The sequence below is a fragment of the Liolophura sinensis genome, chromosome 3, assembly GCF_032854445.1.
Source record: "Liolophura sinensis isolate JHLJ2023 chromosome 3, CUHK_Ljap_v2, whole genome shotgun sequence".
NCBI classification, from domain to species: domain Eukaryota; kingdom Metazoa; phylum Mollusca; class Polyplacophora; order Chitonida; family Chitonidae; genus Liolophura; species Liolophura sinensis.
The window spans coordinates 5,932,875-5,948,795 of NC_088297.1; the positions used below are offsets into that span (position 1 = coordinate 5,932,875).

General features: G+C 38.7%; 1 protein-coding gene across 8 annotated transcripts in view; it reads right to left on the minus strand.

The window, feature by feature from the left end:
* Positions 1-1,117: 1,117 nt before the first annotated feature.
* LOC135463585 (potassium voltage-gated channel protein Shaw-like) overlaps positions 1,118-15,921 on the minus strand; it is an 84,435-nt gene continuing 69,631 nt past the window's right edge. For 3 of the 8 annotated variants that reach the window (XM_064740894.1, XM_064740891.1, XM_064740893.1), the window contains 5 exons: positions 11,446-11,472; positions 10,897-10,953; positions 7,232-7,402; positions 5,488-5,625; positions 1,118-4,504 (listed from right to left, as the gene is read on the minus strand). In XM_064740894.1, the coding sequence (XP_064596964.1) occupies positions 4,338-4,504; positions 5,488-5,625; positions 7,232-7,402; positions 10,897-10,953; positions 11,446-11,472 (560 nt within the window). In that variant the 3' untranslated portion in view covers positions 1,118-4,337. The remainder of the gene's footprint in view (positions 4,505-5,487; positions 5,626-7,231; positions 7,403-10,896; positions 10,954-11,445; positions 11,473-15,921) is intronic. The other 5 variants (XM_064740896.1, XM_064740895.1, XM_064740899.1 and 2 more) reach the window with 3 other exon arrangements.

Genomic DNA, 15,921 nt, shown 5'->3' on the forward strand with positions numbered 1-15,921 from the left:
GATTATAGTGCTAAAATTGGTAATTTACACTCCTGTGTGTAGCACAGATTATAGTGCTAAAATTGGTAATTTACACTTCTAAGTGTAGCGCAGATTATTGTGCTAAAAGTGGTGATTTACACTCCTGTGTGTAGCACAGATTATAGTGCTAAAATTGGTAATTTACACTCCTGTGTGTAGCACAAATTATAGTGCTAAAAGTGGTAATTTACACTTCTAAGTGTAGCGCAGATTATTGTGCTAAAAGTGGTAATTTACACTTTTAAGTGTAGCGCAGATTATTGTGCTAAAAGTGGTGATTTACACTCCTGTGTGTAAGGCAGATTATAGTGTTAAAATTGGTGATTTACACTCATGGGTCTAGATTAGATTATAGTGCTAACATCGGTGATTTTTTTTTTTGTGTTTTTTTTTTTGATTGTTGTTTTACGCCGTGCTCAAGAATATTTCACTTATGCGACGGCGGCCAGCATTATGGTGGGTGGAAACCTGCCATCCGCAGGTTGAGGGCTGACCTTCCCAAGTACAGCCGGAGAGGAAGCCAGCGTAAGCTGATCTTGAACTCACAGCGACCGCATTGGTGAGAGGCTTCTGGGTCACTACGCTGCGCTAGCCAGCTGAGCCACGGAGGCCCCTATCTAACATCGGTGATTTACACTTCTTGGTGTAGCGCAGATTACAGTGCTTATATTGGAGATTGTCAGTTATGGGTGTAGCGCAGATCATACTGCTAAAATCGGTGATCTACACTTCTTGGTGAAGCGCAGATTACAGTGCTACAACTTGATGACACCAATTTTTGGTTTCCAACCGTCGACCTCTGAGTCCGCCCTCTAATCGCTAGCCCTCTAATAAGCCTCAATACATGGAAATGGACAGCTGACATGTATTACTAATGTCTTGTACAAGTAGGTAACAGTCCCAGCTATTGTGTTGATCGGAAACAACACAGTTCAAATAACTTTAATTCGAAATGACAACCCAACAATCTCACCAAAAGCTGGCGTTGAGTATGAATCGGCTTTTTCTAACAGACAGGTATATTTATGAAATAAACATTTGTTAATGAACATCTTATTTTTTTTATTTCACAGGAAATGTTTCAACAAGACTCCGTTTCACATCAAAATTGAAAAAGGCAAAGAACTATTAAGCAACAATTGTTTTTTCTTTTCACTATTTATTCCAACACAAAATCAACATTTTGAAACATGGTGAAGAATGAGCAAAAGGTGTAAACATTGGTGCGAGGATGTGTCACACTGCGGCTCGTGACGTCATTTTGCGGCATCTGACGTAACATCGCGATATGTGACGTCACGTATCGCTATGTGGTCAGCACGCGCCAGCGTCGCCATGGGGACGAACGCGTCAAGAGTGTAATATAGCAAAAGAGAATATACAATCAAACCGACGCTGAAAACCGTTCATGTTCTTATCACTACGTTACGTTCGACGGGAAGAGGCCGTGGATTCAATGACAAGTTCATTTAATCCAATTTGTCCAGTGTAACAGAATCGCTTAATCGTCATGTTGGGACACGGAAGGAAACTGACGTTTGGGACTGACATCTTTAGTTAATCCCTGGAAAGACTTTCTGTCGACTTTGACACTTTCCTAATCGACCATTAGCCACGAAGGATCTTGTTCTATCTGATGATATCAGCTAGACCAAGTTAAAGTTTCATTCACATCTGCAGTATCGGCGAATGTCCATATTTCGACGCATACACGAAACAACACATTTCAGTGGTTCCCTTCGCGAAAGTAAGATTGTTCTTTGAAATTTGTAAACTGTGCGTTGTGCGAAGGCGGGAGTCACATCACAGAGCTGGTACTGACGGGAACGGCAAACGTGCAGGAAGAAATTCTACACGCACACAGTGAAACGTTAACTGTGCCTGGGCCAGGTTTCACAAAGTGGCGTACGACATTTTTTATCGTACATTTGTCGTACGATATTTTGTACGTCACCATTACCGTACCATTCTCCTATATGTGCGATTATCGTACATGTGCGACATCTTTGTGAAACTGGGCCCAGTACCATGAAACACAGTAACTGTACAATGAAGCATCGTAGCTGTAAGGTGAAACACCGTGTCTGTACTGTGACACACCGTGCCTGTACCGCGAAAAACCGTACCTGTACTGTGAAACATAGTACCTACACCGCAAAACACGGTAGGTGTAATGTGAAAAGTAGTACCTATACCGTGAAACATCATACCTGTACCGTGGAACACTTTATGAGTACTGACATCATGATGGCATGAAATTAATCATGAAATATCGTACCTGTGTCCTAAAAAAATCTCACGTGTATCAAGATCTCGCCTCACGTGTGGGGCTAAAAACCATGCCGTAGTGTACTGTGACATATCACGTTAATTTTTGCAGAACACCCGTCACGATTTTTATGTCATTCTAACACGAAGTACTCGGAGCCTAAAAGAAGCTTCTTTTTAACTTCAGTAACACTACTTTCTGGTAGGTGTAGCGATACGTGTAGCCGTACGAGCACGGCGTCACACTGTGTCTATACGATGCCAATGCTGAGAAACACACTGGCTCAGCTATGAGTACATTGCAGGCTTCGAGTGCATAAGAATCAACATGGACATGAGAGTGCTGTCGTTGTTGTTTACAATACATTTCTTCAGGTAATATTTAAAAAGGCGACAGTAATTAACGCAATTACTGTAAGAAAAAAATTTTGAACAAGGGAGATCCATACAAGTCCCATTCATGAATTTCATAACCCGATAAATAACCTTTAACGCCCCACAAACTCAGGAAAGCTTAGCACGTGCCAGTGGCAGATTAGCACACCACGTGACCTACCACCGCGAGGAAGAGTGATCACGCGTGATGTCATTGGAAAGGAGAAAGACTTATCATATACATACATATATCATCAATAAATTTTGCCCTTTTTTCCTCCCTATTAATCAACTATAGTAAATATGTTGCCAGCTGGTTGTCAAAACATAATTTTTACACAGAATGTAGAAAAGACTGCTCGCGTCACGATCGTCAGTTGGAAGAGAGGATGGTCACTCTGAATTGTCAGTTTCTACCAGGGAATGGAAAATAATGACTTCTTTCTTCATTCTGAACATGGAACGGTAAAAACTGGGTACAACTGGATCACTAAAGCTACATGGTAGTAAAAAGTCCTCCCGTTTAAAGTGAATGAGGATAGGAAACATGTAGTTACGTGACCAAACTCTGGCTTGTGACATTGTCTTCAACAGATCATGAAATGGAAGATACAGACGGGACACAAATGAAACAAGAAAAAAAAGGTTCAGTCACGAATATCGCGAGATCTCACGAGACCATTATCACTGTCGATATGGACGAATATCCGTGGGACCTTGTCCTGTACAATGTAATGAAATCTTATTTTACACTTCTACTTTACGGGAATTCAAGATATAAGGCATTTGACGTGCAATGAAAAGCAAATAAAAAAGAACCATTTTCATTTGTCTATGAAGCGACTCCTTGAAAGACTTGAATATAGTAGGTCTACATATTTGGAAATGAAAAACGTTGTCCTTTACACAATTCTTCTCAGCTTTCTCTCCTTCAACAGCTTTGTTTGTTTGTTGATTCACTCACTGTTATTACTATTTTCCAGACATGTTACAATCACCTGGCAGGAGTCTATTTTTCCTTCGTTCCTTGAACGTCACGTGATTTCACAAGACCTCTTTCACGTGCCCTTTGTAAACATAGACCAAGGCATTAAAATGTAGACGTAATCCTGAGCTGATATGAGTACGATGAACAAAAGATGACAGGATGAGAACCGGCCTGAATCCACAAGGTATACTCACATGAAAAAACTCACGTAGTTTGCTAATAATTACAACCTTTCTTTAAGAAGGATTATGACCTAAATAAATACGCCCTTTTTTGTGTGAAATCATAAACATCCGATAAACTTGAGTGCAAGGTGCGCATGTCAGACACGCACTTCCGGTATATGCAGCACTCGCACGTGACAATACGCCACGTTATAGTCACGTGACACCACTGAGCACAATCCTCGGACAGTGCAACTTCTCGGAAGTGCACGGCAATAACTTGTCTGCACCTGCGTCAACATGGCAACTTCCTCTCTAAGACAAGACGGGAAGGAAGTATGCCAAACCTATCACCATAGCAACGGCTCCGTATCTGTCCGGAAAGGCTCTTCCGTATTGGCCTCTTTTCTTCACAGACTGTCTCCGAGACAGACAACCTTTTCTTAAGGCGGTGTCCTTGACCCAGATTTAAGCACAGCCTCGTCTATCTAGCTCTGTATTGCGACTAGTCTAATCTCTCATTACGTGTTCACGGTAACCAAGGCTTTCGAGGACGTTGCCGATGAAGGGGAGTTGTGGTGAGAAGACGACAGGGGGCGCTGACCGGATGTGGTCGTTTCCGTGGCGGCACCCTTCGCCCCTGACACGGATTTTTCCGACACTTTGCCGTCCATGCCATTGACAGGACCTATAACCAATCAGAATAAAATAATATTTTCGTTAACAATAGTCTAAATAGGTTGACAAATCAAAAACGGTAAAAATCACAGTTCAGGTTTTCAACCGGAAAAACAGTGTCAATACCAAAGTCAGGAAGTATACGTAACAGTATAGTTCATATATACCACAATAATTAAAAGATGTTTGGATATATCTCCTGGAGATGGCGGTGCACCGTCGGTTTGGTACAATGACGTACAAAGACTACACTCAAATTCACGGCGGATTTGCATAACGCTGTATTGCCCATGTGGGCCAACTCATTGCCAACTCATTGAAATCGTAGCGTACATTCGTACGTTCGTACATACAACAAAGGATTAGCTGAGTCTAGTGATTTACTTACCTGGGGTAAATTGACAAGATTGGGTTTCACGCGTAATATCTATCATCATATGCCAACTATCGCACTGTTGTCGTTGCTCTGGTTTTACTTTCCATGCCGGAGTCTTTAATACATGATTAACCATTAAACATTTAATCTCCTGAAAAATCTTTCACGGAAAGGTTTGCAGTGAATCTAAATACATGTACGTGGCGTTAAGGTTGTGGATGAAAGTCCATGGCAAATCTCCTGACTAAAAGCCACAGTCGAAACAGCAACAGCTGGACTCGCGTCCCCGATCTGACTTCTTAGGGGCTGGCCGAAGCGCACTACACAGAGAGCAACGCTTTAGGTTGATTTTATCCTGGTTAAAAGTTCTACATTTAACGAGAAAAGAAAATAAATCCGTGAACAGTAGTGACGAAAAATCCAGTGAAAATGATAATATTGCGCGAAAAAGAGATACAGTTCATGCCATACGAAGTCACGTTTCTCATCGTGAAGATTCTTCAAACTGATAGTACCGACAAGTGGACGGGAGTCTGATAACATGTAAATCTCGTTTTGAAGCGTGATTTCGCGGTAAATGAACTTCACTGCCTGACTATTGTTTTTATGAAACTCACCTAACCCACTTTGAGTCTGCTGAGGAGGCGTAGCGGTGGTGGTCGTTGTTGTTGTAGTATTGGCCGTTGAGTTCACCGAGAGTGGCGCGTGGGGGGTCATGATTAGACTTGACAGAGCAGTGGTGGCAGACTGGGCATCTGTAATACACAAACAACACGTGCTGATTTACAAAATCCCACTGAGTTACGTCCCCTTTATTAACAAGTAAGGCGGAGCTTGTGAACAAAAGGGTTGCCTCACTTTTAGCAAAAATTGGCGGAGCAAAAGGCTTTTCCATGAATATAATCTGGGGCATCGGGGGGTGAATCACCCTACAAGAAAATTCAAATCTGAATAGTTTCATTATTTTTTTGCACAACACAATATCTAGACTGCACGAATACTAGGATACAAAAAGGACCATGGAAATGAATGAAAAATTAGAGGACAAAAAGAAAACCGTTTTGTTTTTTCTTGGATACCGAACTCTGCATTCAAGATGAAAGACAAGAAAAAGCTGGAAGTTGTAATCTCGATTGTACTAAAATTTATGTTAAAGGAAAAGAACACGTTTTCAAATTGTACCAAAACAGTGACCAGTGAGGAAAACCGCACGTTATGCAGAGAGGAAATAACGTGTTATCACGTATTGGGTAAGTAATTTAGAATTTTCAATTTATACAACCGGGCACGTCCTTCAATACAAACAACTCCTGCAGACAAATTTAGACTCTATCGAAGAAGAGCTCTAAGACTTTAGGACAATAGACGGAGATCAGACGTAGACAGTGACATTAGCATAAGGTTGTTTGCTGCTAAAAAGCTAATAGCGTGCATCTGAACAATATATTTATCTAGACTACGATGACTTTGGCGTTACTGGATCTTTACCAATAAATTTGCACTTGATCGAAACTGAGTCCTGCTAACTAAGCCTACTCACATTTTATTTCGTCGTGGGTAATTCCTATAAATAAAATGTTTAAACCAGTCCAGTTAAATGAAATCTGTTCTGAACCTTAAGCATTCTCAAACACTTCCCTGTAAAATGTACGAGACTACACTCGTATATCGTAATCGTCAAGACTGTCAGCTGAGCAAAGCTGGTTATGCTATGTAGTACTATACTGCACAATCTCCAGGCAACCAAGCCTATATCACTACGGCGCATGCTCTGTACACACAGCGATATGTTAGTCAACTAGTTTTCCCGTGCATTCATGCAATGGTAAGCGCCTCTTTCGGACTGCGTTGTTTCAAATCTTCAGTATTAGGTTTAATAATGGATTACAAAACTACAAAACTTTATTTGTCTACCTCTTTCGTTCAGTTGTCCATTAGTTCACACTGATTTAGGTGCCATATTTTACACGCGTTTCTACTTGGTTAGAAGTAAAAAAATGTCCAACCATCCCATATCTGTTTATGACAGGGTACGGCCATCGAATTAAAAAAGATTTTCTTTTTTTGATACATATTTCAGAGATTTGTCCATCATTACATAAGTTTGGTTATGTGTCTTGTTATCTTTCATTTTTCTTCGTCAGTAAAACTCTTGTATCCATTAGATACCAAAATTTCTGTGAAACGTTTATGACAAAGAATGGGTCTAATATGGGACTGTATGATGGATTGAAGGCAGGGTATGTAATCTACACGAGGTGGGGGTGGGGGGAGCTGTGGTAGTGTGAGCTACAATTTCCGGACGGTCCTCATTTATTACAAGACTTAAAAAGAGGAAAGTTTTCTACAGAAAATACTAACCAGTAGGTTTAATCTCGGTAACTTTTAAAGGAGTTCCGGGGTGTGAACTAATTTCCACAAGTCGAGGCTGAGACTTGTCTAGTGAGGACGTTTGTGCTTTAGGCTTGGGGATAGAATCTTCGGAGCCTGTGTGGCTTAGCTGCAACATGGGGATGGTTTCCTCACCGTTGCCTATGGGATCAAACCACAAATCAAGTCATGAAGTGTTAAGACAAATACCACAGGCAGGGCAATAATCCATCAAAGGTACAGTAATTATATATTGGAGGGTTTGGGGCGTTGGCTGGTGGCAGTACATGTAATTACATTCCGAAACATGCAAATTCTCGGATCACGTGATCCAAATCTCGAGCTAACGAGATTTCAAATCAGCTATCTCCTTTTTTTGCATCTCTGGTTTTTCAGTACTTACATTTAGTGCAGCATGCAAACATTTAGCCAACATATGTGCAAATGTGCAAACGAGAAAGAAAATCATAATGATTTGAAAAATACATATATAGATAAGCAACGCTTGTTTGACTGTCAAACTTAGATTACATACATGTACAGCATTCGGATATTGACGCTATATTTGCGCGCAGTAAGCAAGCTATAAGGAAGAATACTGTTTACATTTCATCTCCAAAATGAATCAGGTGTATGAATAATACATGAGAATACCAAATGTCAATTTTTGAAAGACAAATAATTAACAAATTTGCTGAAGAAAATAAACAGTATCCACAAATCTAGGAATGTGGAACATTTGCAATATATGGCAATAACACTGACAGAACAAACATGCGCTATTAATATTAACATTACTGACTCGAGGATCGCGCAATTAAATCTTAGATAACATTTCAGCTCTTCAGATAAAACAGAAAAAGAACCTATATACATGTAGAAATAAATCTATTTTCCAAAAATAACTTCACACCAGGGAAGGCTTTCCCCAAGGTTTCAAACACTTTCCTCAACTAAACAGAAAAACCAAATTGAAGACGTTTTCAGAACAAGAAAAATGTGACCCAGGGAAAAGTAAAAACACCAATATTTATGAAAACATCAAAATAAAAATGGTAAAATCCCTAAAAAAAATCTCTTAGCTGACAACCTAGTCCAGTTTGCCGAGTGGCAAAGATGAAGTCAAACAATGAAAAAGACAATACTATAGGGAAGACGTCAGAATCCAGAACCGCTGTCGCGTTAGTACTAAGCAAGGTTTACATGAAAGGACTGGAAGTACATGATCATTGGTTCTCCTACATTCACGCTCCAAAGTAAAAACAGCCATGCTTGTGTCCCAGTTTTCAGTATTTAATCCATACGTTGGCGAAATTTTGACACCACAAAAAAAAGAAAATTAACGCATGAACCAATGAACAAAAGAGGAAAGAAGAAACGTGGGCTGATAGAGAAAGAATGGCTTTCTCCCCCACTGAAAGAAACAAAACACAATACTAGGTTGCTAGAAAAAAATGAACAAGAGAGACGCAGGGACGCAATTAATCAACGTTTCACCTAGAACGTAAAATTTGATGGAAGAGAATTTCTTTAAAAATCGATAGATGTCAATAAAAAAAAAATAGCCAGCAACCGTATTGCTAAAAAGAAGAAGTGGAAGAAGTCACACTTTACGTATGAAACCACACGTGGGGCTTTTTCTGACCGCGACGGGTGGATTTAAAACAAACCGATGCCTTATTTTTTGAAAAGGGCAAATAATTCTTCAAGTTGTGCAAACTGATACTTTACTTCGGGAAAACAAAATGAACCTTTCTTTCCAAAGAGGGAATACTGCTGCCTAAAAATTCAGGTCCAAGCTGTGAAATGTGGTATTCTCATTCGTCTATTGATCCAGCGAGCAGAAAAATACATAAGTTCTTAACATCCTAAATAAAGTCATCTCTAGAATCTTCGTTGAGGCGGCTACTTTAATAAGTTCAGAGATCATGTTGCTCGAAGAAAAAATCCACACCCGTTCTTTCCAGCATTTTGTTGGGCAGCTTTTGTCTTTTTCTTGTCAGCACATTCAACTTACTATTGACATTATTATTGACTTAGAACAAGCTAGGTTTTGTTGTGTCAGGTAAGGGGAAAATAAACAATGGTGAATACGATTTTCTCTTGACGCGGGAAAAGGTGTCATGCTAGTTAAGTTAAAAAGCTGTGACGGGGTGGGGGTAGGGTTGAGACGGGTGGGGGGGGGGAGTAATAGCCAATGAATACCGAACGGGAGAAGAATATATATATATATATATATATATATATATATATATATATATATATATATATATATATATATATAAATATAAACGACTTATGTCTCATAAAAGCAAGCTGACGAGCTTGGACAGAACTGGATTGGGTTAACACGAATGTGCTGCCAGTTCAATATTTCAACAGAGCAAAATGCTTTTGAAATTAAGTTGTTTCTCAAACCTAAAGACTAGTAAATGAACATTAGAAAAGAAGAATTGAGCTCACCTCATCCAAAATGTATATTCAGTTCTAAGTGTAATGATAACTGAGCGAATTCATATAACAATACGTGCACGCGCTATGCTGAAAACTTTTTTAAAGAGTACTGCATACCAGGCTTACCTCCCTGGAAAAGAACTCAAAGAAGGGAGACAACCAAAACGATGAGTAAACTGTGTGTGAAATGAGACTGCGCGCTTTGTAGGCGCAAACTGCAATGTGATATAAAACTAAAATCAAAGAATATAGAAACTGCCGGACTGTCTGTGTCTGATCATCATATCAACGTAGCTGTAAATAACTTTTATTAAAGGTATGTTGAATTCCGTGAGATTAGCGTTGGATAACTTGGAGAAATTCAATAGACCTATTGGTAAAACATGTGGGTAAATATATAAGCGCAAGCGTCCATTGCAAATGAGCACATGTATTGAGCACTTCAGATAGACACGGCAACCCACAGCACAACACACACACACACTGCAAAAGTTTACATAATGAAAAGCAAAACCATAACCACAATTAAAAATATTCCATTTTGTAATGGTTAACAAATTAGACCCATTGTTTATGTAATGTGTTAGTATATACACCGGACTCCAGATGAATGAAAAAAAAAAAAAAAAACAACACTGTGACAAACAACATTTTTACAGATTTTCACACATCCCCCAAGAGTCCACACCGATAGAAAAAAAAACGCAAGCGTCAGACAGATATATTTCGAGACAGTCGGTATATTTGTGAATTGTCAGAAATGATAGAGTTGGAATGGTTTTAACAATGGAAAAACATTTAATGGAATAGGAAATGGGTCTGTTTGTGACAAAAAATTCCTCTAAAACAAAAGAGTTCCTCTCCTGACTAGGTTATTTCCGGGCTAGGGTAAAGGATAGTGAAAGGTGGGTGCCATGAGGGCTTGAACTCCGCTATGTCGTGCATCTGGTCATAGTGCGTGAATCCTGGTAAGAGTAACATGGTAGAAAATGTGAAGGGGACCATGCAACAGCGTGGATATGAGAGTTTACCATTTTCCGCACAGAGGTAAGGCAGGAACGATTTTAGAACGTTAGTGGGCTAATGCAATGGTCATTAGTAGAATGGCATTCTCTGAAAACGGATATAATGATGTGAGTAAAGAAACAAGTATCCCTACAGATGGCGTTATATATGGCCACCGAACCGGAAGTCCAACATACCACTTTCCTCGCCCAAGGTGTACTGTTGCTGCGCTTGATTGGTCAGACCAAGGGAAGCTACATACGGGTCAACAGAAATTATGACGTCATCGTTAATTGCGTTCTATTTTCGTATCTTATATATTTCTGTCTTGGGGTCGAACAAATTTTAGAAGAGTGGTTATGTTAAATAATCACTTTTATAAAATACAAATAAAACACAGAAAAGATAGAAGTCATTGGTCTTACAAAAACAGGAAGAATTTCCAAACGAATTTTAAAAAAGAGACGTCAAATTTAAAACCTAATGGAATAAAGACTTTTGTTTACATGAATAAAAGTGGAAAGTTTTGTAGAATTTGTATACTTGGGAATATATAGCATTAATGTGCTTTTTTTCCCCAATAACCAATCACCAGAGCTTGAAGAAAACCAGTGTCTTAATTCAGCCGTTTGGGACAACGCTATTGGTGGAAATGTAATGCGTTCACGCTTATCAGTACGAATGTACGAAAAGAGGCGTGGTTACATAGGGGAAAGCGAGGGTGATGTGTACGAGTCATACAATACCTAAATGGAAGTACAGCCCGTAGTTTCCTGGAATAGGCAAAAGAGTGGGCCCATTAACGAAAACAATGTACCAGTCATTTTTTTCATTACAACACTTATGCATGTTATTTACTGGTTATCTCCCTTTCTTCTACAACTGCACCTAGTAGCCCAGAATTGCATACTTCAGTTTGTTTCAAACCGAAAGTGATGATAAAATGTCGCTTTGCAATTCACAAAGTACAATTATCCCACATTGCAAATAAGCATAGTTTTCACATTTTTCATAATGCAGCAAATTCGAGCTCATAGGTAAAGCAGGAGAATAAAGGGGAGAAAACTAAGTTAGACACATCACTAGGTTTTCAGTTTTGTTCTAATATCATTTGAACTATGCAAGTAGATAACTGGCCTAGAACTTCCGGTAGAACCCGCTCGCAACCCTAACAAATATCTAATCAGGAACGACCAGCTACGTCCAATCTCTTCTCGTTCTGTCTCGCGAGATTTTTTGACGAGATTTCCGGGTCAGTCCGAAGTGTATGATATGAAAGTTTTTATGACGAATGTTTCTCTTCAGTATCTGTATGACAAAGGGTAACAAGACAGTTACATTTAACACGTACAAATAATTAATGGTAAAAGAAAGAATAGTTACAGTACAACATTTACAGACAACATTATAAAACATTTCTTGCATTGGCACCAGACACACCTGCAAAGCGAACACAATATAAAACAGTGAAACTGAATGATTTAAGCAATGAGATATTTGTCTGCACTTTTCTTCAAAAGCATTAGTAGGCCTACTTTCTGTAGCCTTGACAACACAGAACATGCAACATTTTCAACATACCGTGATCGTCGGAACTTCGTATGTCTGTAATATTTCGTTAAATTGTGTGGCTAACTTTAATTGTCTTACAGATGATTTGAAGCTCAGATTAGCCAGTTCAATATACATCCCCTTAAAAGTGCCCTTACAATATGCAGAAGTAAATCTCAACTTCGTATGTCTGTAATATTTCGTTAAATTGTGTAGCTAACTTTAATTGTTTTACAGATGATTGGAAGCTCAGATTAGCCAGTTCAATATACATCCCCTTAAAAGTGCCCTTACAATATGCAGAAGTAAATCTCTTGCGTAAGATGTGGACTTTTTATAAGTCATTTTGGATTCCAAGAGATTAGTTACACTGTTTTAACAACCATTTAAACTTTGCTGACATTCGCCCTATAGACGTTAAATTTCTATAGGCTGCAAGAATATATTCTTAATCCGCAGCCATTATTTATCAGGGAAAAGAAATGTTTTACAAATCGACAAATCTCCGTCATCACAGAAAACTGATGTTCTATAAATATACCCGATGTCATCACCGGAAACAAAATTTACTGCAAAACTACCGTTGTCATCAGTGGAAATAAATGGGCTGTACACCTACACTTCTGTGTCACTATGGAAGATAAATGTGCTGTAGATATACTGCCCTATGTCATCACCGGAAACAAACGGAGTGTAAATGTACTATTCTTTGTCATAACAGGAAACAAATGTACAGTTCTCTGTCATCAAAGAAAAACATGTAATGTAAATCTGTGGTCTTTGTTATTAATGGAAATAAATGTCCCTGTGCACCCTAACTGTCAGCACAATTTTAAACAAATTAAATGTGTTTAACACAGCATATAAAACGACATGGCATTATTTTAGAAATTAAAAGAATAATACTTTTTTTCCCCGAAATTATTTTCCAGAAGCTAGCATCACTATCTCATGGCATGCTCTCGTTGTTATGACATAAAATCAATTAAATACTGTCTTCTCTTGAAAATAATTGTTACGCCAAGCGAAAGCAGTGATAACAAAAAAGCAGTAGGTAAAATGAAAGGAGATAGCTAAACATGTGGATCTCTATATAACCACAACCATATCAATAAGAGCCATTTTTTTTAGATATAAATTTAAAGGCTTCTAATAAACATAACGAAATGCATTTGAAAATAAAAAGTGTGCCTTGGATCTTTTGGACAATTTTAGATCTCTGTTAGCTTTCTTCATGTTAATTTATCTTTCGATTTTGTGTTCATAAAATTTGCAAATTATTTTAATAAAGACTTGGAACAGGTTAAGTTTCATGGGACGCTGTTGCATCATACAACACTGAAGAACGACATCTGATAACGTAACGGCGAGGTGTATACATATCAACACAAAATACAAAATATTACATTATGGCTATGTTGCAATAGTTATATATATATATATATATATATATATATATATATATATATATATATATATATATACGTAACATACACGCAGTACTTTAGCAAGGGACAAGAACGGTGTTGACAGTAACAATGGAACGCTCCAGCAGAAGGTCATTCAGACGAGAAAACAAGGTCGTACACATTTTATCGCACGAGACAAATTGCATGGAATTTCAACACACGTTTGTCTGCTTGAGTTAAGGCATTCCATGAATTATTATCGGGTGAAATTGTAGTAAGATTGAAGTGAAACAAAATTCAAGCTCGACAAACGTCTGTGGGTATGACCTGAATATTAAAGGTAGCCTCAGAATTGACAAGTGGAAGTTACCTCCCCTTGTGCACCAGATGTCTCCACTGTTGACTGCGTGCGAGAGAAATGCCACTGACAATGAATCAGCGGGTAATTTCAGCATTTTAAAGTTACAAGATCTGAAAGGTGAAGACATAGGCAAGCGTTTCCTATGCGTTCTTTGCTATCTGGCTAAAAACAGTGGAGTCATTTGGTGGTCACTTCGTGACAAGGCAAGGCCATTCTGAGTCCTACCTGTATCTGTACACGGATGAATATATACGACCTTTGACATCGTGTAAACGGACCTTCCGCGGAGTCGTTATACGGAGACGTTTCCAGACAACAAGTAACAGCTCCAACCATGACAACAGGCAGGTCTATTGAAGAACTCCTTAAGGTTGTGTGTTGGTGTTGGGAATAGTGCATGACTGTCTAATTAGGTCATTACACATTTTGCATAACCCGTCCTCGGTGCGCCGAATCGTGATTTTAGTGAACGTGACAAGCATTCTGGGTTATTAAGCGATGGTATTTGAAAGCAGACAATTGGTGCGCCATTGTCAAAACTGTTAAATGATGCAAAGTTAAAATGCAAGATGTGATGATAGACTAAATTCAATGAAATACAAAGTCAAAATATACTGCCACGTTTGAACACCGTAATTCTCCATTATGACATGGCCTCTAAACCTTCAGAATAGTTGATTGTGACTTCATTATTATTTTAAGTAAGTAAACAGTCGAGATCGCTTGTGTTCAAATTATAATAGAAGAATTTGTTTTTTCCAACTAAACTAGTAGAGATGAAAGAGGATTCTGGGACACTGACGATTACAAGATTTACCTCCCTTTGTGTATAATAAAGCGTACATCATCATGAAGACAATTATTATCATTATCTCCAACATACTTAAGCAGCAGTTAAACACTAAGTCTTGTTTCCCTCCCTTTTGAGGGGAATTCGGTTCTAATCTAAATAAATGCATTTGGAAATATCTATTTTTTCTGTTGACAAGATTACAACTGATCTTGCATTTGACACTTAAATAGCAGATTTTGTAAAACATCCCATGCTCAAAGAAGAAAAGCAGAGGGCCTGTTTGAAATAATTTAAAAAGTCGTAAGATTTTAGTCCGTAGGCGTTTTTTTTAAAAATTGAAGGAAAAAATATCAGCTATGAACAACAACTGCATGGACGATTAGGCTTGGGTGATAACGCAATGCGCAAAATCATCGATAGTTTGAACGTGTATAGGCAATATCAACCAATCAAAAGTTTGAAGGTTTTTGTCCGCTGGATTCATGAGGCGCTATTGTTGTCTGGCTGAAACAAAACGATTAACAATAGTAAGCTACAATAATATTACTAATAATAGAAATATTTTTTCTCATACATAAGAACGTCACGTGCTCTTATTACATGACTTCCACTTCCGGTTATGACGTCAAAACAAGTGCCACGTAATGACGAAAGCTACTGTCTGGGACAAACCAAATGAATGGCCAGAGTGAGCAGGTGGAACTAAAGGCTGAGGTGTAAGAAAACTGAAATTAGTAGTTCGATGTGATGAAATAAATAAAGATCATGCACAGGCAAGGTACGAGCGCACAGTCGACCCAGTGAACATCATTTTGGTTAGTAAAGGTACGACTGTTGGTACAATGAGACTACCCCCGAAAGAGAAGTGCATACGCTAGCCAAAATCGCAACTCGCTGCAGAAACAACCAAACTCTATTCAGTCACAGCATGGCATGCTTGCACAGCAACGTGCCTCGGTTTCAACTTGAGGCATGCGCAAATGAATACGGTTGGTTCCGGTGTAAGTAGGTCAACTAATGGTGTTGAAAGAAGGTAAAGACTGAAATCGCATATATTTTCTTTCAGAGTATGTCACAGACGTATTATTATTATAAAAAGATCTTAGTT